Below are 22,816 nucleotides of genomic sequence, written 5' to 3'. Positions count from 1 at the left end.
TTTATTAATCATCTTTACAACACAAGTCCACTAGACAGAAGATTTCTTACTCATTTCTATGCAGGCATTGATGGACTATGATCAAATTACTCCATTATTCCCTGTAAGCAAGTGTTTCCCTGTAAGCCATATTTATATGGCTTAATCATTCTATATACCCCTGCAGTTTTAAACTTTCTTCTTGAATTGCAGATCCAGAACTACATGTAGACACACATTTCTCAGAGCGGCCATACCAAGAAGTGCTGAGATGGTACACCCAGTCTTCTCAGATTTTGTTTTTCCTCATTTTACAGATTATTCCCTGTTGTTGCAGTGCTGCATCATGAGCTTGTTCTCAACCACTGACCTACCATGTCTCATGTCTTCTGCAGAGCCACTGCTTCCCAGGTGAGATCTTCCCCACCAGAAACCCAGCAGGCTCCTAGAACTGCTCCTAGAACCATCCTTCCCCATGGTTTCCTTTGGCTGATGTTACCACCCAGTCTGAACTGGGCTTCTCAGTAACATCACTCTCCCCTAAATGTCCTGAATATGGAATAACAGTTGCAATTTTATTTGCTTTCAAACTATTTTCAAAGCAAAATCTATGTGTAGCCAAGAACAAATAGATGAGTACACATGGAAGCATCATGAACACTTCAACAAGTCAAGTGATGTTAAATTAATGAACTGTTAATAATTGGAGTCATGGCTCTGCTGATAAATAGTTTAATGGAAAAAGATCTTAATCTTTTCCTCCTGCCATTTATCACTATGTAAATAAATAATCCTCCTGCTTAAGTGGTAAAGAGCTAGTAATCATTTTGGTTGATATGAGAAAAGTTGATTTCTGCTGAATTATGAGAACAGAAAATCCTCAATGTTTGATTCTTAAAGCTACTACAATAATATCACGAGATCAGTGGCTGCACAGCCTTTCAGCATAACGTTACAACTAATGCATATTGCCTCTGATGGAAGAATCCTGACCCCTCAGCAAAGGCTTGTTACAGTGCTTTCAACATTATCAGCCTACAGCTTTCAAAGCTACTCCTGCTTGTGGTTGTCATTTCCATATTGAGGTGGTGGAAATAACCTGTCCATATCTCCTTTACCACAGCATACAGAATGGCATGTGAGTTTAAACCACTGGCATGGGTGGAACTCTGCTCAGAATGGTATATCTGGTCTGTGGAATGACAAATACTAATACTGTTAAATGGCATTTTCATGAAGAAATGAAAGATTTTCATTTTCATGAGGAAATTAAGATCCTGCTGTAAGGGTGTACACTGCAGAAACAAGATCTAAATATGCTGCCTATTCCCCATCATTCAACTCAGATTAAAACCAAAGGCAACAAGAAAACTCTCATAGTTTTCAAAACTTCTACATTGTGCTGGTTACAAGCATCACAAGGGGGGCATTTAAATACAAATGGATCTTTGTAAGTATTTTAACAACAGGCATTGGAGCCGAACACAAAAATAACAGCCTAAGTATTTTGGTCTGAATTATTGTGTCAGGGCCCTTTTAAGGAGTAATTCAAAGAACAAACCTGTTAAATCTACATGAGATGGATCAAGTTGTAACTTGTTGTTTCTTTAATCAAAGAAAGGATTAAGTTCACAGCAGGGAAAGCAAAAGAAAGGATTCTACTCCCAACTAAATCAATAGGAAATGATCTACCAATTTCAATGGAGAAGATTAAAGGTGAAAGGAATCTGTTTTCTGAGTAAAGCTCAGATTTCAGCTGTAGATAGAAAGATTTTGTGGAAACCGTATAGAATTACTGCTCTTTAAACTTCAATGACTCACCAAAACAATACTACCATATTTAATTCCCTTCCCTCAAAATCAATATTTAAGAGAAAGCAACAAACAAAAAACCCGAACTGAACAAACTCCGGGCCCATGGAAGAATACACAGCATTCAAAAGATCTAGGGTGTGAGTAGGAAATATAGGAGACACAGGGCAAGGAAAGGTTAATGCATGCTCTAATCATTTATGATTGTATCTTAAGGAAGTATGTTAAGTATGCTGAGGAAGCTGCACTTCAGCATATTTAAATAGAAAAAAAAAATCAAGGAAGTTTCTAGCTACAATCATAGCATAATTAAGGTCAGGAGGGAGCTCTGGAGGTCACCTGCTTCAGCCATGCATGGGGTTGTCCAGTTCAGTTCAGAATATCTTAAAAGATGGAGATAACACAACCTTTCTGGGCAACCTGTTCAAAACTTCAGCTGCTGTTGCTGTACAGAATTGCTTCCTTTTATTTACTTGAAACCTTCTGTGCTGCAACTCATTCCAGTTGCTTCTTATTCGTTCATTATACTCCTAACAGCCTTGCTCTTCCCTATAGGTTCATTAAGCAGACAGAGAACATAGCAGAGCACGGTAGTGGAAACATGGAAGAAGTCAGTCTATCTTTTCTGAAGCAAGCAAACGCAGACAAGTAAGCGGCATGTTGAAATACGTAGAGCATAATTCTGGGTTTGAAGAAATTCGAACTGTTTACCCAGTCCAAACACAGATTTGCTGCTTGAACTTGAGGCAAGACACATGTTCCCACTCACTGTGTTGATATTAATAAATAAAGCAGAGTCAGAGCATGGGACCGAACACTGCCCTGTGCCTTATGCTATTTTAAATATTATTGCATTTAGCACTTGGCATGGAATTGACCTGGGCTAATTACCAAATCCAAGGTGATGCCCAGGTATGCTTTGGATGTAACACAGGTCTGAGACCACTCCCAAACTGCTTGGACCCTAATTGTGATTGGGGATTAGAGGAAAGGCAGATGAAAGCTGATGTGACCTTCATCTAGTTGTCATGTTTCAAGGTCAAAAAGGCACCCTTGACCTGTTTGGTTTAGCAGTACAGAAGTACACTTCAGGACTCAGTTTCCCCTCCTGTACCACTAATGTAACAGCTCCTATTTTCCACAAAATTTTGAAGCATTCAGATAAGAAATAGCATGCAAGTATTATTACTGTAATTGTTTGCCTTTTGAAGAAACTAACCGTGCTAATTATGTTAGAAAGTCTTTACAACTGGATAACAACTGCAGATTTAGACTGTCCTATGAGACATGGCCAAGAACTGGAAGGCCAGGGCTGGCCTATAATGCAACAGTTGGTTGCTATACCTCAGGAGAGAAAAGAACTAGTATATCACAGATGCTGAAAGAGAGCATTTGAAAACAGAGTTCCTATTAAGAAAAAGATCTGGAGTAGATCTGTCTGTTCTGTGGAGCTGTAAGAGTACCAACAGTTGTTTGAAAACTGACACAGCACTGTATCAAGGACAGGCAGGAGCAGAGCGAATCTCTGCGCAGCCCTGATGCCACAGCTTAGCTGAGGAAGGAACCTTGCACTTCTGAAACGCACAGATGTTCTTCCTCCCACCCAGGATTGCAAGCATTAAAATATATCATATAAATCATATTGTGTAACTTCCTTTAGACGCAAAATCTTACCTCAGAACAAAAATAAAGGTCTCTTACCAGGCAATCTTACAGGTTTCCATGGTGCAGAATTTGGCACATATGCATGTTTACTAGCAGTCACTATCAGCTGATTGCCCAACTTATACTGAAACTTGAGGAAGGCAGTGCCATCTGCTCCTGAGGTTCCAGATGCAATGGAGATCTGGTTGGTAAAAATCTCAATGAAGGCTTCAGTTACTGGCTGATGTGTGCTGGCATCGCTTACATGGACCTTCAGCGTTACTTCTGCAATGACAAACAACCACAGTGATTATCACTGGAAAAGCTTCTGCAGGAGGCAGCAGTCAGAAAGCACCAGCACACCAACGACCATGAAGACACAGGGCTCAGAGACCTCGGACACATTGGTGCCAGGTATGACCTGCTTTCCTGGCCTGCCATTCACCATTTCAGGTGGCTGCTCTTTCGTGCGGGATGCTGCAGCTTGTCACAAGGCAGACCACGTGCTCTGGCCCCGAATTACTGCCCAACTGGCTAGCCCTACCTGCGGAGGCATGTACATCCCTCCTATGCAGCTGGGCAGCACATCACCAGTGGCAGGCAACATTCAATTGATGGGCAACACATCAGTCTCATTGTAGCTTCATAATTCTGTACACACATGCTATCTAATATCATAGATTAGGCACAGATGGTGCGGCACCCCTCTGTATTCCTAGGGGAGCCTAGGAATAAAGTGGGCTGTGATACAGCCAGAGATCTTGAATCCTGGTAGGAAAGGCTGCCCCAGGTGGCACTAGACTGCTCTGACGACATCTATCCAGGTCAGTGAAACCTCACAGGATCAGATCCTTGCCCTCAAAGCAGGGCATGACCAGGTAGGATGCTGAGTGCTAGCGGTGAACAAGAGAGAAACACCTTCCCCTCCCCGGCTCCCTGTTCACTTGCCCTTTTTCCAAAGGGGCCAAAATGTCACAGCACCTAGTGCTATCTGCTTGTCACTCCCAACACAAGTGAATTACCCCTCCCCAAAACAAGTGAATTACCCCTCCCCATACACAACCGCTGAGTGTAAGCAGTGGAAAAGCGATTGTTAAGCCAGTAGGAGAATCATACATATTGCAGACACATAGTCAGAAGCCAACACAATGGACTACAGCTTACTTGAGTAATGTGCCCTTTTTCCAGAAACTAATTACTTGTTTAAATGTTTCCAGATGTGCAATATTTGTCCACTCCTATGACTAAACCATGCATCGTGTCACAAGCCTTTTGTTACATAAAGCAGAGTGGCTTGTGCAAGACAGTCCCTCGGAAAGGCATGCCTCTGTATCGATGATATTTTTCTGTCCCCACAATAGTTCCTCTGCCTCATGCTCTGAAGTAGCAGCTGTTGCCTTTCTTCAATAGCTATGACTTAAATGCAATGCTGCGCTGAAAAGACCCGGCAGCAGTCCAATGCCTCAACCAAACCACTCCTTGGATTTTTTCCTTCATGGTCCCTTCATTCTCCTAAATGAGAACCTACCTCCTTTTTCTCTTCTCTCCCATTCTCATATTTCTCTTGTTCTTGCCTTCACCTTTGGAGATTCTCTTATTCTTGCATGAACTCCCCTCCCTTGGCTTAGTTCTTTCCACAAGGTGGTAGACAATGTTTTGCAAAATCCCTTTTTATGTCAGGGAAATGCAGCCACTAACAAGCAAGATGCTCATACTCCATGTGCAACTCATTTCTTCATGTGCTGCCCAGAAAAGAGAGCGTGACCTCATTTTCATATGTATTTAAAAACAACACATTAGTTTCTATGGAACAGAGCTGGGGATACAGTTCTATTATATTAATATAGCCTATTAGGAAATTAATGAAATTATTTTCATATATATAAGCACTGAACCACCAGGACGTAACACCAAGAAGAACAACAAAGAGCTTAACAAAATCTGTTGTGAATTTCAGTAGTGAAATGACACAACTGAGTAAGCTAAGAAACATCATGACAATATAAAATTTACAAAAGGGTATCATGATCTAATACAACCCCTCAAAATATCAGCACCTATTTCCTAAGGGCATTTCAGCTAGAAAGATATTGGGCCCTTTTATAAGCAGAGACCTTCTGTCTGAATCCCAGAGCACAAAAATATAAGTATCAGGCAGCCCTGAACAAAAATCCCATTAGAGAAATTCATCATCATCACAGCCCTCGCTTTAGAACTTGGCAACGAAAAATGCCAATTTGGAGGGGATCAGCATGAAATACATTCTAGCTATTAAAGATTCTGGACTTGTTCCCAGTTTTGCATTTAGTAGTGAAAGAAAACAACATATATTGAAAAAACAGCATACATACACTCTGGTGCACACGTATAGAACGCGTCCTTTGAAACCTTGCTTTGCCTAACAAGTAACTTGTGAAATCTTGTGCATATGAAAGGAAGCCGTGTTCATCAAAGGAGAAATGAATATGTATTTACGCATTTACAAACTGTGCATGTATTTACAAATGTTAGGACAAAGAGCAATATAAGTTTTTATTTTCTGAATGTGCAGGGACAACATAGATCTAAAGCCAGATAGCTACGCTGTTAATGTTTCCCACTTTGAACTGCCTAGCAAACAATGTTGAAGAACAGATGTGGCTAAGAATAATGGGTCATGCATTAAAACAAAAGCAAGGAAAGAAGACGAGCTGAATGCTGTGGTTAACAGTATCACTAACATGTAAGTTAGCCTTTTCTAAACCAGTCATACTAACAAAGAACCAATGAGCTCTGGAATATTAAATAGTAATCAGGAAGGAAAACTAGAAAATAATGTAAGTATTAAGCCTATTTAATTCCTTATAGACACGCAAAATTCTGGGACAGAGAATAATACTAAAATTGATCAAGTGATGAAGACAGATTAATACACAAATTTACCCGTGCACATAAATCCACCTCACTCTCTCAGACAAGAGAGCTAGCCATGGGTATCTCTAGGAAGAAATCCATTTATTCCTCACCCTGTAGCTCCTGCATCCATCTCATGAGGGTCTCCAAAATGCTCTTTCCAAACTGAAATGATGAAGGCCATAACCCAAGCTGGACGACTGACGTCTTGAAAGGCAAATGACTGGAACTGCCACTAGATCTCTGGGGCTATTTATCCTCCTCTTTTTTTTTTTTTAATATTTTTTTTCCCTAAGAAGACAGAGAAAATCCTAGCAGCTTGAACAACTCTACATTCTTTTCATGTATTATCTTCACTGACATACGTGTGAAATGTACACAACGTGCTTAAATCAGGGCTTTCTCCCACACAGCAGCTACTTTTTCTTCTTATCTAATGCAGCAGTGAAGTCATGAACACAGAACCTGCATTATCACACTAATTTCCACAGCAATAGCATGACCACAAGCTTTAAACTGGAAATAAATTGTTGAAGAAAAGCCTCTTTCAAACAGAGGCAGTGATAAGAACAATCTATAAAGCAGGATTACCACGAAAACTTACAACTATACAGTAAGCTTCAGAACTGGGATGAGATATTCAGGCACTTTTTCTTAAAGAACAGGAGGCATGAAAAAGGGAAAGAAGCAAACAGAATAAGGACAGCAAATGATCTATGATCAGTCTGACCTCAAATTAGTATGGAGGTCTTAGACTGAAACTTTAGCTATACTAAAAGAAGTATTTAATTTTAAAAAGCTGCTTAGAGGACTCATTATTAGCTAAGGAATAAAGTCCTTCAAAATATCTGGCAAACTTTTCAGCTGGTGCTCTCAACAAAACAGTGGGGATAAAGCATACATTATTCTTGAGTTTTACAGAATACCACCGCAAGGAGCTCTGACAGAATTAAAGACACATGGACTCAGAGAAGGACACGTACAGGAAGCAAGAAACACAATGGAGGCAGGGATCTGAAATCACCATGGAAGATGAACTCAGAGAACGTGAACTGCTTATAAGAGCGAGCTTCATTCTGCCACAGCATTGTAGAATCACAGAATGGTTTGGGTTGGAAGAGAAATTAAAGATCACCCAGTTCCAACCCCCTGCCATGGGCACGGACACCTCCCACCAGACCAGGTTGCCCAAAGCCCCATCCAGCCTGGCCTTGAACATCTCCAGGGATGGGGCATCCACAGCTTCTCTGGGCAGCCTGTGCCAGGGCCTCACCACCCTATGAGTGAAGAATTTCTTCCTAATATCTAATCTAAATCTAACAACTTTTACTTTAAAGCCATTCCCCCTTTCCTATCACTACAATCCCTGACAAAGAGTCCCTCCCCAGCTTTCCTGTAGGCCCCCTTAAGGTACTGGAAGGCCGCAATGAGATCTCCCCAGAGCCTTCTCTTTTCCAGGCTGGACAACCCCAGCTCCCTCAGCCTGTCTTCACAGGAGCGGTGCTTCAGCCCTTTAATCACCTTCTTGGCCCTCCTCTGGACCTGCTTTAACAGGTCTTTCTTATGCTACCGGCCCCAGAGCTGAGTGCAGGGCTGCAAGACGAGTCTCACAAGAGTGGACTAGTGGGAAAGAATTGTGATAGTGTTGTGCTTTCTATTATTTACTAAAGCTGGATTATTCTTCTCCCAGGTTTTGAAAGAGCTTTGCTTTTTGCTAGTAGCAAGGTCTTGAAGGAAGGAAGCAAGTGCAGTGGTACTGGTGGTTCTTCTCCATGCAGCCAAGTAGAGGCAGCTGAGGTAAGAGGTAAGAATTCATCATACTGATGAATTCTGACCGCGCTCATGCCCTGAGACAGGCCAGCCACATTCACAACGGGCTATGCCTGAGCTGATAGCTCTGCCCAACATACGTGGCTCCTGACCAGTGAATCCAGCTCTTTTGGACCTGAGCATGCACATGGTTCCCTGTTGGCTCTCAGGGCCACTCAGGCTCACACAGGTAGAGCCAGAGTAATCTGCACCTGCAACGCACGCGTGTCCTACCATCATGTTCTTACAGCAGTGTTTCATGTCCAAGGCAAGAGCTAGTCATGTTAACTGCTTATTTCCAGGAGGTAGGCTGCTAGTGAAGATACCCTGTCTGGGTGGGCAAGAAGAATGTCTGCCCCTGCCTAACAGTGCAGCCAGGATGGGCCACTTAAAGTCATTAAAAAAAATGTAAGGCACCTGGAAAACCCTGCAACCCTGCCTTCTAGAATCCCAAAGCAAAGTTGGAATAGCAGTTAAGTGGGAATACAGCAAATACAGGGTTAAATTCCATTAAGAGATCAAGGCTGCTGTATCTGTATGGTCAAGCAAGAAACTCTAACCTAAATTTATTTTCTTATATTTATATTCCTTTGTCTTCCTTCAGCAATCACATCTTATTTGTTTTTCAAATGAGAGCAAACCAAAAGTACTAGTTACAGTGAAAACAGCTGCTTAAGAGTAACTCCCAGTTTTCTAGTTCCAAATCGATTGTCAGCTATATAAAGAAAACCAGCATCTCCAAGGTTATCATTTGGGAAAGTGAAATAAAAAAAGACCTAAAAACCCCTTACATGCTAGCATTCCAAATCCAGAAGCCCATCTGTCTACTTAATCTGATTTTTTAGATTTTACTAAGTCTAAACTTTCTCTGAGCAATCCTTCCTGTGCCATCTGCTCTATGAACCACGCTGCCTCCTCTGAAATACAAGCAACCTTAAGGCAACTGTTTCTGCAGTTGCAATCCCACTTCTTGGACCCCCAAACCCTCTTTAGATCACTGTGAACTCCCAGTTTGGGAAAGAACTGAACTGATACTATAAACAAACTCCAAAAAAGTGAAAAACACTGTTTTTCATTGTTGTTGCTGTTGTTTTTCAAATAAGCCAGTAACACTATATAGGAAGAAAAATCCCGAGTGCTTTTAGTGATGGCACACTGTCAGATGTCACATACTGAAATAAACAGAGAAAAGCGATGACAGCATTTGGGAATCAAAGATTACAATCTTATTTAGGTCCCAATCTTGCAATTTGGTTGCTGTGCACACACCCCTCTGTCAGGCAGACTCCCTCTGACGTCTGCTGGACAGATGATCTCTTTTGGGAGCAGGCTGACACAGGCAGCCGTTACCACTTATCTTTTCCTCTGGGGGTCCCCTATCCGTGGACAATGTCAGGATATTACCAAAGAAAGAGATATTTAAATTATCTAGGTTTTGATTAGAGAAAGAAAACTTCCTGCTCATTTAAAAAAATGCCACTAGGAACTTTATTTAAAATTGCATTCTCTGTGCAGTTCGAGCTTACTGGCAGCATGCCTGTTTTTGAATCCTACATGCCAAATGGATAAGCCTTTCTGCCTCTTAACCTTTCGCCCGTGTGCAAGGTCACCCCCTCAGCCAAACAATAGGATTTTAATTTATCTGAGGGAAACCATTTTCCTAGAATAAGGAGTGTTCCACATTCCCTAGCCATGGATGCCAACCCAAGCACTCACATCTTATCTTTCTAACGAATTGCATCAAGAAGTCTCTACTGACAAACAAACTTCAAAATAGTACCAGAACACATCCATATGAGAAAAAGGAAATGTGCGGGTAAAATCCCTCCAGAAACACACAGGCTCTGGTCTTAATTATTGTGGTCACCTGAAAGTGAGTCTACACGCACCCCCTCGCACAGCAAACCCTGCAGTCTCATAGAGGAGTCACCAGAGAGAAGATGGCAGCACAGCAGAGCTTTCCCCTCTAGCACGAGTGCCCAAGCTTTCACCATTGTGAGTGTCTGCCACTGACTTCTGTGGAGCCAGACCATGCCGAGGATGGGAGGCAGAGGGTCTGCTTCTGTTTGTTGCCTGGACAGAGGCTCTCGATAGGTAACTTCACAAGCTGAAGGGCTGCTGCATGGAATTAGCATGGGATGCTGACAGATCTTGATGTGCACTTCTGAAACGGGTGGGAGGTGTTTATACAGAGAGGCGCCTTCTCTAAATGAGGGAATGAAGACCATGCAAGTTTTTAAGCAGAAGGACTCTTTGGTAAGTATGAGAAGGCAGCAGTAGCACACAAGACAGGTTAGACAAAATATGCTTTAAACTCACCTCAGTAACAGTGCACTGGAAAAGGGCCCTAGAACAACTTAGGAGGACTGCTGCAGTCCCTGCTTCTGCGGAAGAGCAGCATCCAGCAGAAAGATCCTTACTTCCTTCTGTCCACTGCAGGAAGGATTTAGGAAACAGAGGAGTTCAGAGAAGAGCCACCTAACAACCCAGGGGAGAAGAAAGCAGTCTGAAGGCCATCTAAGAACCCAACCTCTTCAGAAAGACTGCAAGAGAAGGCTGGGTCACTGCACAACAGGGGACTATAGAGAAGGACAGCTGAGGAGCTTTTACTCTTGCTGACAGAGATGCAGAATCACCCACCAGCTGCACACCAAAATTAAGCAAAATTTAGGTGCAATTTCTTAGCTGGAAGATAATTTGACAAGAGAACTGCTTACTAGAAGGCAGATTCACTACGGCTGACAGCCAATGGGAAGATCATTTTTTTATTATTATTTAAAAAAAATAACACTAATTTTATTTCTAGATGTTTCATGATTATAATTATTGTATAATTTTGAAATTAATCAAATTAATGTTTAATTCTAGAACATTTATGAAGCTAGCCCAAATGATTGTCTGTGGGGCTTCTTTTTAGCACTGCAATCAATTTGCTAAATCCTGTTCTGCTTTACAGGCTGTGGGGAAGACTATCAGTACAGTCCTCTGCATGGTCTGAGCTCTTGTGGTGTGAGATTTAATTATAGTTATCACACCTCAAAAGACAGGAAGACATTTTTTTTCCTCCAAATGCACAACTGACTGTGATTTCTGAGTGTGTCATCCCGTCCCCAACCCCCAACCCCCCTTGTTCTTCTTCAGAAACAGCAGAAATCTGATGCAATGGGAGCTGCAGAGGCCGATCTTGTAGCTGGTGCAGACAGACCCCTCTGTGAGATGTCTGGTGGATGCACTGGATAATCAGGATCTGAGGTGGTGAAGAAATCTGCTCTCTCAGGTCCCACCTGAGGCTTTTTTTGTCCTCTGCAGCACAGTTTGATTCATCTGCATTTCTCATCTAACATTCCTTGCCACTACAAGTGCCTCAGGCATTGCTGGCACCGCAGCTCGTTCCTCTACTGCACAGGAATTTAATTTCCAGGGGACTGAAATGGTTGAGTTTAATTAAAATAACTGGACTCAATACTCAATATTCAAATAAAGCACAGCAGTCTGTGATAGAAAGGTCAGATAGGTTCCCTAATGTCTCTTCAGGTTTTAAAAAAATAAGTTTACTAAAGCATTTAAAAATTAAAATCGATAAATACACTAGTTTATCGCAAAATGCATTACTTACCACTGGCAATGCACACATTTTAATAAAAGTGTCACAAAAGGAACTAAAGCACTTCAATACCACCTCCAATGACAACCAGGCTCCTACACAACCATGTGCTCAGGGGGGAGGGAGGGGCAGTTAAAGGGTAATAAAATAAAGACATTCATCACACAGGTGTCCAACATTTGAAAGAGGATTTGCATATCCTCACCTTCTAGAGCCTTGAGTATTACCACTAAAATTCATTTCTTGGGATAAAAAAAAAAAAAAAAAAAAAAAAAAAAGATAGGAAATGCTTTAATTTAAGAAAAAAAAAAGAAAAAAAAATTGAGAGCTATATGCATAATGCCCAGATGAGATCCTGATACCCTATTGTTAAGTGATTAAACAAGCATTTATAATTAACTCAAAACTCACACAGCTATGAAACTCATGAATAGCAATAGTTGCATTAACAGGTCTGCCTTTGATCTCTACAGGAACCGTGCACGGCACAAACTAATTTCATTTCCAAACCCTGGATTTTAGGCATGGGATTGTATAAAGATACTGTCATGCCAGTGCAGATGGAAGCTGGGTTTCAAAGCTTTAGCCTGCCACCCGCATAATGTGTTCTTTACAAGACATGAAAAAGTAATCCCAGCATGAAAACCTCTCTTTTTCCTAATAGAGTCCTTTGAAACTCTGTTTGGAGATCAACATGGAATGAAACATTAATGCACTGATATTTTTCAGTTGCTCAGCATTAGGATTCTCCACTGATTCAAACAAGACCACAGCTGATTTTGCAACATCAGCTCTGAGACGTTTCGAGGATAACACGCTGAGCTCAACTGCTGCACAGCTCACAGGGATTTCAAGCCAGCTTTATACCTACTACATCATCACTCCAGCCTGGGGGAGGGCAGAAAGGGAAAGCTTGTATTTGCTTATCCATGAATGGCTGTGATCCGTTTTCTTGGAACAGCTTTTTCCTAATTCTATAAATAACAGTATGCATCTGATGAATGCAATTTATAGCAGATATATTTCATGTTTAATTGAACCTGTGTACGTGTAACAGGTCAGGGAGGGGACAAGCACTTTTAGCTTATTTCCATGTAACATTAATTTCAGATTTAATCTCTACTTATTTCCTAAACCTGTTGTGAAAGCGGAGCTGGATGTGATTTCGGAAGCGTATTTTTAGGGTTTACGTTTGTTTGTTTGTTTGTTTTTCACAAGCCACTAGCAATTCAAACAAACCCAGCTGAAGTGCCTCTCTGCATCCCCGACGGAGCGAGCCGCCTTCCAGTTCCACCTGAGCACTCCACCGACGTTAGCTCATAAACACAGAGGCAAATTCCTGCATTAAAATTTTATCTAGGCACTTGCACACTCTCTTTTTTCAAGTAACTAAGTAGTCAATTTATATGCACTTCACTCCTTGAAGAGGTTATCCCCAGCTGGCAGACAGGCAAATTAAGCAGGGGTGAAGCTGCACATGGTTAAAAACCCTGATGCTCCAGCCTAGCTCCTTGGAGCTCTGCAGGCTGCATCCGAGCTGCTCCAACACAGCCTGGGCAAACCCAGGAGCATCCCTTCCCCTCCCACTTCCACAGCCCAGGCTCTGGCTCTTTTTTTTTTTTGAGTTGCTCTGCTCTCTGCTGAACCCCTCACCGCGCCGATCCCATGGACTAACCCAGCAAAGCACCAGCCTAACCAAACGAACTGTTCGCTGCCAGGTTCACGCTGAACTGCTGAAGCAAAGCGAGTGCCAAGATCAACAGAGCAGGCAGGTGTGGGGGCGGAGAGGCACCGAGTCTTCTGGCCAAGCCTAACACTAGGGAGGAAAGGCGAAGCAGGACCACCCCTCCTGGCTCCCCAGCAATTAGGTCAGGGCAGCTATACCACCCTGAGAGTCCTCCTCAAGGGACTGCACCTACGTGGCCGCTTTGGAGCGATGCCTGCCGCTGGACTCGTTTGGACCCGCTGTAGGTCAGTATTTGACACCAGCAGTTGCTGCAGGTCTTTATTCTGAGTTAGTCCCAAATAAAAACTGCATACCTGCACCACAGGCTGCTTGTGACAGCGACAGAGAGAGGTCAGGAATGGAGCTGTGAAGACTTTCTCAAGGGGAATGTGCAGCTTTCAGAACCTCTCCTGAGCTCTCAGAAGCCTCTACAGCCACAGCTGGCACTGCTGTCTGGGGACACGGCTGCTGTTGATTCTTCCTAACCCTACAAAGCATGCCTTCACTACGTGCCAGTTGCCATGACTTCTTTTGGTTTTCTTCTCACTACGGCACTAGGATTAATTGGCCCCAGCTTGTCTAAAATGAAACTTTGGTGTCCTTCAAAAACATATATTCTAAATCCAAATTTTTAAGATTTTTCTGTTCCAAACAACGTTTATATATCCTCTTGGAATAATTAAAAAATAACCCATGATCTAGTCTTCCAGATAATTAACAAGGACCCACTACAGCTCCCTTCCTCCTGGTACCAGAAGGCATCCCCAACCTGACACACGGCCATTTGCCATTACCCTTTGTTTACTCCTTCACCCAATCTCAATCATGCAGAAGCAGCTTTCTTATCCAAGTCAATTATTTTTTTTAATTAATATTTTGCACTGGGCTGCTGTACTGTCTGTATTTTAGCTCCACTGACTGCATATATATGCAGAGCACAACAACTGACTCAGCAACCAAAGCCTGCTTCGGTTTAAATTATCCCAACAGCCACAGTGATCTTAATTCTTGGCAGAGGGATTAATTTTATGGCTGTTAAAATTTCATGAGAGAAAAATTACTCATCAGACTGAAATTGTGAACTTTTGAAAATCCCTTTCTATTCCTCTACACTTGAAGTCAATTACGTAAATCGGCAGTTATTGGCTCTTCCAGAAGTTCACAGTCATAGCTGGGATGTACAGTTATAATTACACTTGCCACACTCATTTTCCTTACAAGTTTGCTTTCTATAAACACACAAACCAAAAACAGCCAGGGTTTTGTTATGCTACCTTATATTGCTGTCCGTGACTGGGAAGACCACCAGAGCACACCTCAGTAGTTCTGGGTCGCCTTGCACCTCTGACTCTCTGTGGTGCTTGTTATGGTCCCACGGCTACAACTGCAGATGGGAAATGAAGGTTTTCAGCCTGCCAGTCCATGGTGCAGGCTTGGGGGATCTGCAGAAGTGACTGGGAGAAGCAAGGTCCCCTCAGCTGTGGAACCGTCCCCTGTAGGTGGGGTCTGAAGGAGGTGGCACTCCACTGAAAGGTTCCTGGGGTTCATAGATCAAAATGTTGAAAACCAGTGAACCACACAGCATTAATGACTAACCAAACAAATCTGTGATAATCTCAGCATAAAATGCTATGACTGACCAAGAAACACATACAAAGGAAGAAGGCTCAGGGGAGCCTGGCAAGGGCAATGCGCTCATGAAACCCAGGGAATAATGCAGGGTGTGACTGACCACAGCTGCTGCAAACAAAACTGACTTCACCTCAACCCAAATGGGACTGGGGGGTGGCCCTGGTTTTAGATAAACAGCTATGTCAGTTAAGTGGATCAACTGACTGCATCGCAGATGAGTAAATGAAATGTTTTTCCCCGAGTTCATTAGAGGAGTATGAACATCAACTTGAGTTTGCTGAGCTAGCACAGGGAAATACATACACAGCTCAGCCCAATGCAGAGTATAAAAACTGAAGAACTAACAAAAATAAATTGATGTGAGCAATGGGCTTGAGCTACTTTCAACCCATGTTTGCCTTGTAGCAAGTGGGGACACCCAGCATTAACAGGGATCGATCACATCGGTGTTGTGATTGACCTTACTGCCACTGCTCTATTTTGCTATTTGCTAAGCGTAGTTTACGTTTGTATTGTGATTTCAGTATATTTTGAATGACTCTGCTAAATCAGTAATTCCATATAACATCAAATATCTTCAAATACATGAACCTGGTATTAAACATTATGCCCTCCATGTGTGGAATATCTGAAAAAAAAACTGCCCAGAGCTCTGGGCTCTGAGAAATGCTCTTATAATTTAGTAGTTTGTCCATTTGACAGTAGAAAGGGGCTACTCCTTATATTTGGCACAAACCCACTCCAGTTATTTATAGCTGTAAACATCGCTGTGCTTAACCTCCCTCCCACAAACAGATTCTCTCATTCTTTCATTTCGTGTCGTCTGTTTCCTATAGCGGTGCTGCAAAACACATCTGTTTAACAGCAACACTACCGCTAAGGGCTGCTGGCATTTTCGCTTTGACAAATACATCCACTTTCCCATTGACAAGGAGATACGTGTAACTGAAAACATTCCCCTGGCTCTCCGCTCCCTTGGCGCAGGCGTCAACAGGAATATTTTGTAGGCCATTTAGGCTATGCATTAAGCTCGCATTTTAAAGTATTAGGCTGGTTTAAACAACCAGCTGTATGTTTGGAAAGAGTCCTACTGCATACCAGCAATACTTACAGGGGAAGCAGGAGGAAAGAATTCCTGAATAGCCAGGTCATATGGACACTAAATGGGCAACCAGAAGTTGTATGAACAGGATGCACTGGGTGGGTTATAAGTAAATGAATAAGTACAAATCAAAGATCAATAATTGATACTGAAAGTGCAAAATATGCTCTATTATGTTCTAAATAAGATGAATATAAGGTTATAGGTTAAGGGTTCATTAACTTTATGCATACACACACACATGAATACTAAACTGAAAAGACCTGGTGCAGCTAATTACAATAAAAATGACAGCGTTTACTTAAAAGCTTCCTTGACTCTACTGCTCCACACCACTGCCCTGAAAACCGCTCTAATGTGGGTTTACAGAGACCTTCTTGAAGCTAAGAAAATATGTATTTCACACAGGGATATGATCTGTGTTTGTTGGTTTGTTGTTGTCCTTGTTTGCAATTAATTCTGTTCTCACGGTGATGAAAGAACTGGTAAGAAAAACAACCGTATACAACAGTTAACCAATATTGTAAGTGAACCATCCCAATAAATTAAAAACCTGTCCCAGCACATTCAGGCATAAAAACAATTGTGCTAAGTACTAGGGGAGTGCTAACCACTTTTTAAATATGTAAAATATAGATGCAGACTCATCATCTTTCTTTCTGAAATGTATCAGCTTTAGGAAATCTATAAATACTGTCTTTTTTTTTAGCAATAAATTCAGTACCATTTCATGCTACGTATTACTTTATTTGACACCCACTTCCCTGAACTGCCATACATTTCATTTTAAAGTTCAGATAATTTCTACATGTTCAGGGATTTGGGAAATTAACATTCCGCCGCACCAAAATTCTTTCTGCTTTGCTGAACATATGTTCTGAATCAAAATTACTCTGCACTTTTTTTTTTTCCCTCTTCACATTAGGCCCTGGGAAAAAAATACAGCCAGCCCCGTGTCTGCATGTATACACACACACTCAACCCCGAGCAAGAGGTTTTACAGGAAAGCTGATGTATTTACTTCAACAATTGGTCTAATAACCCAAATGGCCAGTTGTTCTCTTGAGGTTACCAAATTACTTAAAGGAACAGTAAAATGCCAGGGGATTGCTCTTATTGTTCAAAAGCAGTCAGAATTCCCAGGCAGCCCCATCCTACTGTGCTAGCACTGCAGAGACGTCCAGCCACCAGTTGGTAGAGCACAACATGCATCATTTTAAAGAGACGTGAGGAAATCCAGCAGCATTTATCCAGTGGGAAGGGGATGTCTGCTCCCAGGATGCTGACGACCAGCTGAGGTGCCTCGGATATTGACAAAGAGAAAAGGATTTTGGCTCCATCCCTCTCGCAAGGTAACAGCCAATGCAGCACAGTGAAACAGTGACAGCTCCAATGCTACCACGCTGCAAACAAACTGTACGGGTACATTAACATTCCCTACCCACACATGTGGGTGCAGTACCAGGGAGACAAAATAATTCAAAATCAATTTCTAATTGCCTTAAATTGTATCATAAAACAACGTATCTGTAGACTCAAGTTTCTCCCAGAAAGGGCTGAGACATGCCGATCCTAAGATGCTAAATATGAGCAAAGAGGATTTCAACTTCAACTTTGAACCACTCAATGAGATGCTCCCAGCTGAGTGAGTAGTTACATAAAGGGAGGCAAGTAACAATCATTAATAGCTAATATTACTGAAGAAAACCTTAAGTTAGTATTTCTGGTGATTAATATAAGATTTAGCTGATAATATTTTGTGGTTATGTTCATGTGGACCGCAAACTCCTTGGGATGTTAAGTAGCATGTAATATGCACGATAATCACTCAGCTAAGTACAGACACTCTTGCTACATTCACTTAAAACATGTGCTGATTCTTATGTTACCTGTGGTACTCAAAGCCAAGCAAAATAAATTTTGCACTTTTTCAGTGGATACACTTTATATAAAACACTGCAGTCTACTTTGGAGGCTGCTATTGAACTTCGTGTTTGCTTCTGCCACATAAAGACTGCAGTGAGGTGGGTGGAATTTCTTAAAATCTCTTTTGAACCAGGCAACTCAGTGAACATATTTTCTAGAGCCACTGCTCCTATTCCCTTGGAAGAAAAGACTTTTATAAAATCAAATAGGTAAAGCACACTGGGTGAGATTTCATGATTCACTTCCTAGGGATGCAGTGCTTAACTTGCAGCCAGAACAGAAAGTTTTGCAGGCCGTAAGTTAGTTTTGTACCATGCCTATTGTTTTCCACAAATTAGATGGTTTTCCTGGCAAAATTCCTTGGGGACTGTCTGTTGTATCACCCATAACAAAGCCTAGACTGAAGATGTGTGGCCTTGGCCTTGAGAGCTCCCATCATTTCTGCTGTCCAGGCTGCGTTGGAGAGTATGGGGAGAGGGGCTGCAAGAGGCTGAGCCAGGACCAGCTGCAGAGCATCCTCCCCAGCCCAGGCTCCCAGCACAGCCTAAGGTGCACAAGGCTGAGGTCTCACCCAGGGATCCTGATCTGGGCTATTTTTCACTCCTGTGCTGAGGTCTCACTTGGCTTAAAACTATTGCCTCTTACCTGATGAGAGGCTGCTGATGGATGTATAACTTGGATGTATAGTACCTCAGCTTTAAGCTTTCAGAGCTGTTTGTCAAACACCTTGCTTCGCATTTAGGTACCTTTGCCCTGCTGTCCTCCCACTCCCAAACTCCATCGCATACCGATACACATTTTTCTTGTTTTTATTTTTAAGGGAAAAGACATAAAAGTAAGCTCTGCTAGAGATATATCCAATCAAGTGGTTAAATGTAAACACCTGAAATAACTGCATTTACACTACAGTAATACATTTGAAGCCCCATTCTTTCAAATAGTAATTACAACCAATTACAACAAATATGCTTAAACAGCAGTCCTGCTACAGTTAAAAAAAGCAAGACATACATTTTACATTTGTCTCTGCAATACTTTGAAACAACCCATCTCAACTTTCATATGAGGTTGCACCAATTAGCAAAGAAAAAAAGTTTAGAAGTTTCAGAAGTTTGTAGTACAAAAACACAGAAATTTTTATATATTTATTTATTTATTTTAATATAAAATGGTGCGACCATGAAGAGCCATGGAAGACCACTTGATACACCCCAGAACAGTGCCAGCCCCCTCCCCCCAAGTGTCCTGGAGCTCCTGCACCCAAGGCGAGGAAGCAGCGGGTCTAGCAGACTCAACAAAAGCAGCAGCATCTCCTCATTTAGTGTGGGCAGCCCTAATTACCCTCATATATCACTCATTTGCAACAGTTAACAGATGGGTAACTTGACCTACTCCTTTCATGGAAAGCAATCATCCGTCGTCCATCAGCCTGTTTTGATTTCGTGGCAGTGTTTCTCAGGCTTCGTACTAGGCCCTAGAAACTACAAATCAGTCTAAGAGACTCATGAATGACACCTGAAGAAGAGCAAGTCTTAGTAAATCTTACCAGTGTTATAATGGAAATTTTACAATTAATGGCATTTTTCATATTGTTTAATACGATCTGTAAAAGCAAGAAGGGTGAAGATGATTGCTGGATGATAACTGAAGTCTCTTACAGTGACAGCAGGGCTGCTTCTTGCTTTGGGGTCTTGGGCCAGAACACCTTGGCCTTGTGACTCCCATTTCCCTGCTCTTTTTGGGATCACTGGCTGCCTTTCATTTATTACAGCAGCTGGCTTTTTCAGATCCTCCTACGCACGTGGGGTTTGTATATGCAAAATATCATCTCCCCCTGGACAGGGAAGGATGAAAAAACACAGCTGAGTGTTTCAGGCTGCTGTCTTTGATTTGCACACGACTAAGGCGCTGCTGTGTCCAAGAGGCCCGAGTCCCAGGGCTGTGCACAGCCAGTGCTGCCGCGGGGCCAGGCCACACAGCGGGGCCGGGGCCGTGCTCTCCTGCGGTGCCCCCCGTTCCTCTGGGTCCCTCACCCCCACGGGCTGCCACCCTCACCCTGCCATCTCAGGGACGTCAGCTAGCCAGAACAGAAGGCAGAGGGGAAAATAATAATTAAAAAATCCAACGCTTTGCCTTCTCCCTTCTCACCAGTCAAGACAGGCTCGAAGAGACGCAAGCACTTCCCTACCCACACGGTGTGACCTGATGCTGCTCAGGGATGGGGGAATGCTCCAGGCCTCCCCTCCCACCCCCTAAGGGGCTGGCTGATTCATCCACATTGTGCAGGCATCAAAAACAGCAGCAGGGTACAGGGGTGGAGGTGTATTGAACAACAGGCCCGGAGCTGTGCAAAAACGCTGCTTTCAGTCTTCTGCAATGTGACCCAGGGGAATTGCTCAGCTCTCAGGCCTGGACACACTGCTCTGATGGATCCCTCCTGTGCTGGGAGGATGCCTAGGAGTGTGCCATCCCCTCTGGCTCCAGCAGCTGGCTTCCCACAAGATGAAATTTGGAGTAGCTGTAACCCATCTGGGCTCTGCCCCAGCCAGAACTGCAAGGCACACGAGGGACTCATCATACACGTAGAATCACAGAATAGCCCGAGTTGGAAGGGACCCATAAGGATCATCGAGTCCAACTCCAGGCACCTCACAGGTCTACCCAAAATTTTAGACCATGTGACTAAGTGCACAGTCCAAATGCTTCTTAAATTCAGACAGGCTTATCCTCGTTTGAAGCCTCGGCACAGCTCGTGTGACAGCACCCAGCATCTGGGACATCGCCGCAGTTTGGAGGATAAGACCAGAGCAAGTTCCAAAAAGCATCTAACATTAACATGGCTTCTGCAAAGAGCGACATAAACCATACAGTAAGCTGCTAAGTGGTAGAAGACAATCTGCACATTGCTTTACGGGTGGAAAAATAAAAAAAAAATAATCAAATGGAGCAGTGGTGGAAGACATGTCATCAGTCAGATATGAAGCACAACAAAAAGGGAAAACTAACAAAATGCATACCCTTACACACAATAGGCCAGTCATAGCTGCTTTCTCTATCCCTCCATAAGTCTAAAACTTTTCATGTTTTCATAGTCTTAAATGACCACAGATTTTTTTTTTATTAGTTTGTGTTCTTTATAGCCAGTAAAATATTTGCTAGCTTTTACACAGAAATTTTCTCCTAACAAGTTTTATTTGAAGTGCTCACTGTTGCTGCAGAAGACAACTGTTGGACTCTCTCTCTGGACTCTACTTCCAGAACTGCAAGCTTTAACAAGTCCAGAAAAGGAAGTTTCTGAGTAGTCTGTACACACCTCCACAATACCAGAGACTGCAGGGATTCATGCTCCTATGTCACCAGCATACTTTTGGGAAAAAGCCAAGCAACATCTGAAGTATAAGGTTAGGCTCCTATTTTTAAATGCTCTGTACATGTAGCAATCTAGTTCTTAATTGTTCACATGGTTAGTACATGAAGAACAAATTTTAACACACTAATCCAATTTTACTTCAAAGGGTCAGCGACCATATGGAATACACAAAGTGTTTATCAGACAGTTGTTTGGTTCTGCATTTGTGTCCGGCTACCAGGCTGCCATAAAGAAGGCCCCAGAAAAGGATGTTTTTAAGGAACAAGCACACAAACAACAGCATCAAGGCTACTGAGTCAAAGTGTGAGCAGAATTGCCTATTGTACCAAAGTTCTGCAGACTTGGAGACTTGACTGGCAGTATTTCAGCTTCTGTTTTAATGGGATTTTTAAGATTCAGAAGTACCATTAGTGAGGATAGAATCCTAAAACCCTACATTGGTATTTACAATTCAGGTCCAGTGAAAAAAAAGACTCCTTCCACCACAGAACTTATCTTAAAAACAACAACAAAAAAGCAAACAAGCAAAAAGAAACCAAAACCAAACCACATGATGTGTATGAAACTGAATTCCAGGAGTACCAGTTTAATAGCAGCGTTAACCCAGGGAAAAACAGCTGTGGGGTGCACCAGCTCGCTGCACCCCTCCCATTTCCAGCCTGGGCTCTGCCCAGACTTGGAGACAGAGGCAGGTTGGAAGGAAAGGAAGAAAAGCTGAAAATACTCCTGGGGTTTGAGGGAACAGACCACCAGCAGATGTGGAAAAGTTTCTTAGCTCTGGACACTCCTCGTGCTGCACTGCACGCCCAGCCAGTGTGCTCCTTCCCACATCACTCTTCCACGGAGGCATCGCAGAGGCGCTGTGGTGTTACACGTGGGACCAAAGGATTTGCAGGTGACTGCAAAGGAATGGCCCTATTAACCTCCTCTGCCCCCTACCCCCCTTCCTTTTAATAAAGGACTTGATGTTTTGGGAACTGCGTGGTGACCACATGCAAGTATTTTTCCATTGTGCTGCAGGGGAGGCTGCCTCCCCAGCAAGCACGCTCACAGTAGCTCTTTTATTCACAGCGGGCTGGCAGCCGGGTGAGTGGGCTGAGGATGACAACCTCCTTGCGAGAACAAGGAGGAAGCTGGAGAAACACTAATCGCTGCCTTCATTTTTGCTGCACAACCCCTCCTCTGCCTGCTTCAGGAGGCAGTTCTTGCCCTGCTGGGGCCAAAACGCAGAGACCCAGCAGCAGAGTGAGGACCGGGAACCACTCCTCTAACACCTGGTGGGTTCATCACACAAGTCCCAAAGCCAGACTGAGGCCCTTC

The 22,816-nt window shown here is 42.8% G+C and overlaps 1 protein-coding gene across 5 annotated transcripts in view; it reads right to left on the bottom strand.

Moving 5' to 3' along the window:
• Positions 1 to 22,816, bottom strand: part of FAM171A1 (family with sequence similarity 171 member A1) — an 87,884-nt gene that overhangs the window by 32,950 nt on the left and 32,118 nt on the right. For 2 of the 5 annotated variants that reach the window (XM_084509969.1, XM_084509968.1), the window contains exon 2: positions 3,493 to 3,720. The exons of 1 other annotated variant lie outside the window; for it this stretch is intronic. In XM_084509969.1, coding sequence (XP_084366095.1) covers positions 3,493 to 3,720 — 228 coding nt within the window. Of the gene's footprint in view, positions 1 to 3,465; positions 3,721 to 11,752; positions 11,851 to 22,816 lie in introns of those variants that run through there. 2 more of the 5 variants (XM_084509971.1, XM_084509972.1) reach the window with 2 other exon arrangements.

This window comes from Aythya ferina, assembly GCF_964211825.1.
Source record: "Aythya ferina genome assembly, chromosome: 2".
NCBI lineage: Eukaryota > Metazoa > Chordata > Aves > Anseriformes > Anatidae > Aythya > Aythya ferina.
The sequence above is the reverse complement of the archived record's forward strand: the minus strand, read 5'-3'. Positions and strand labels throughout refer to the sequence as shown.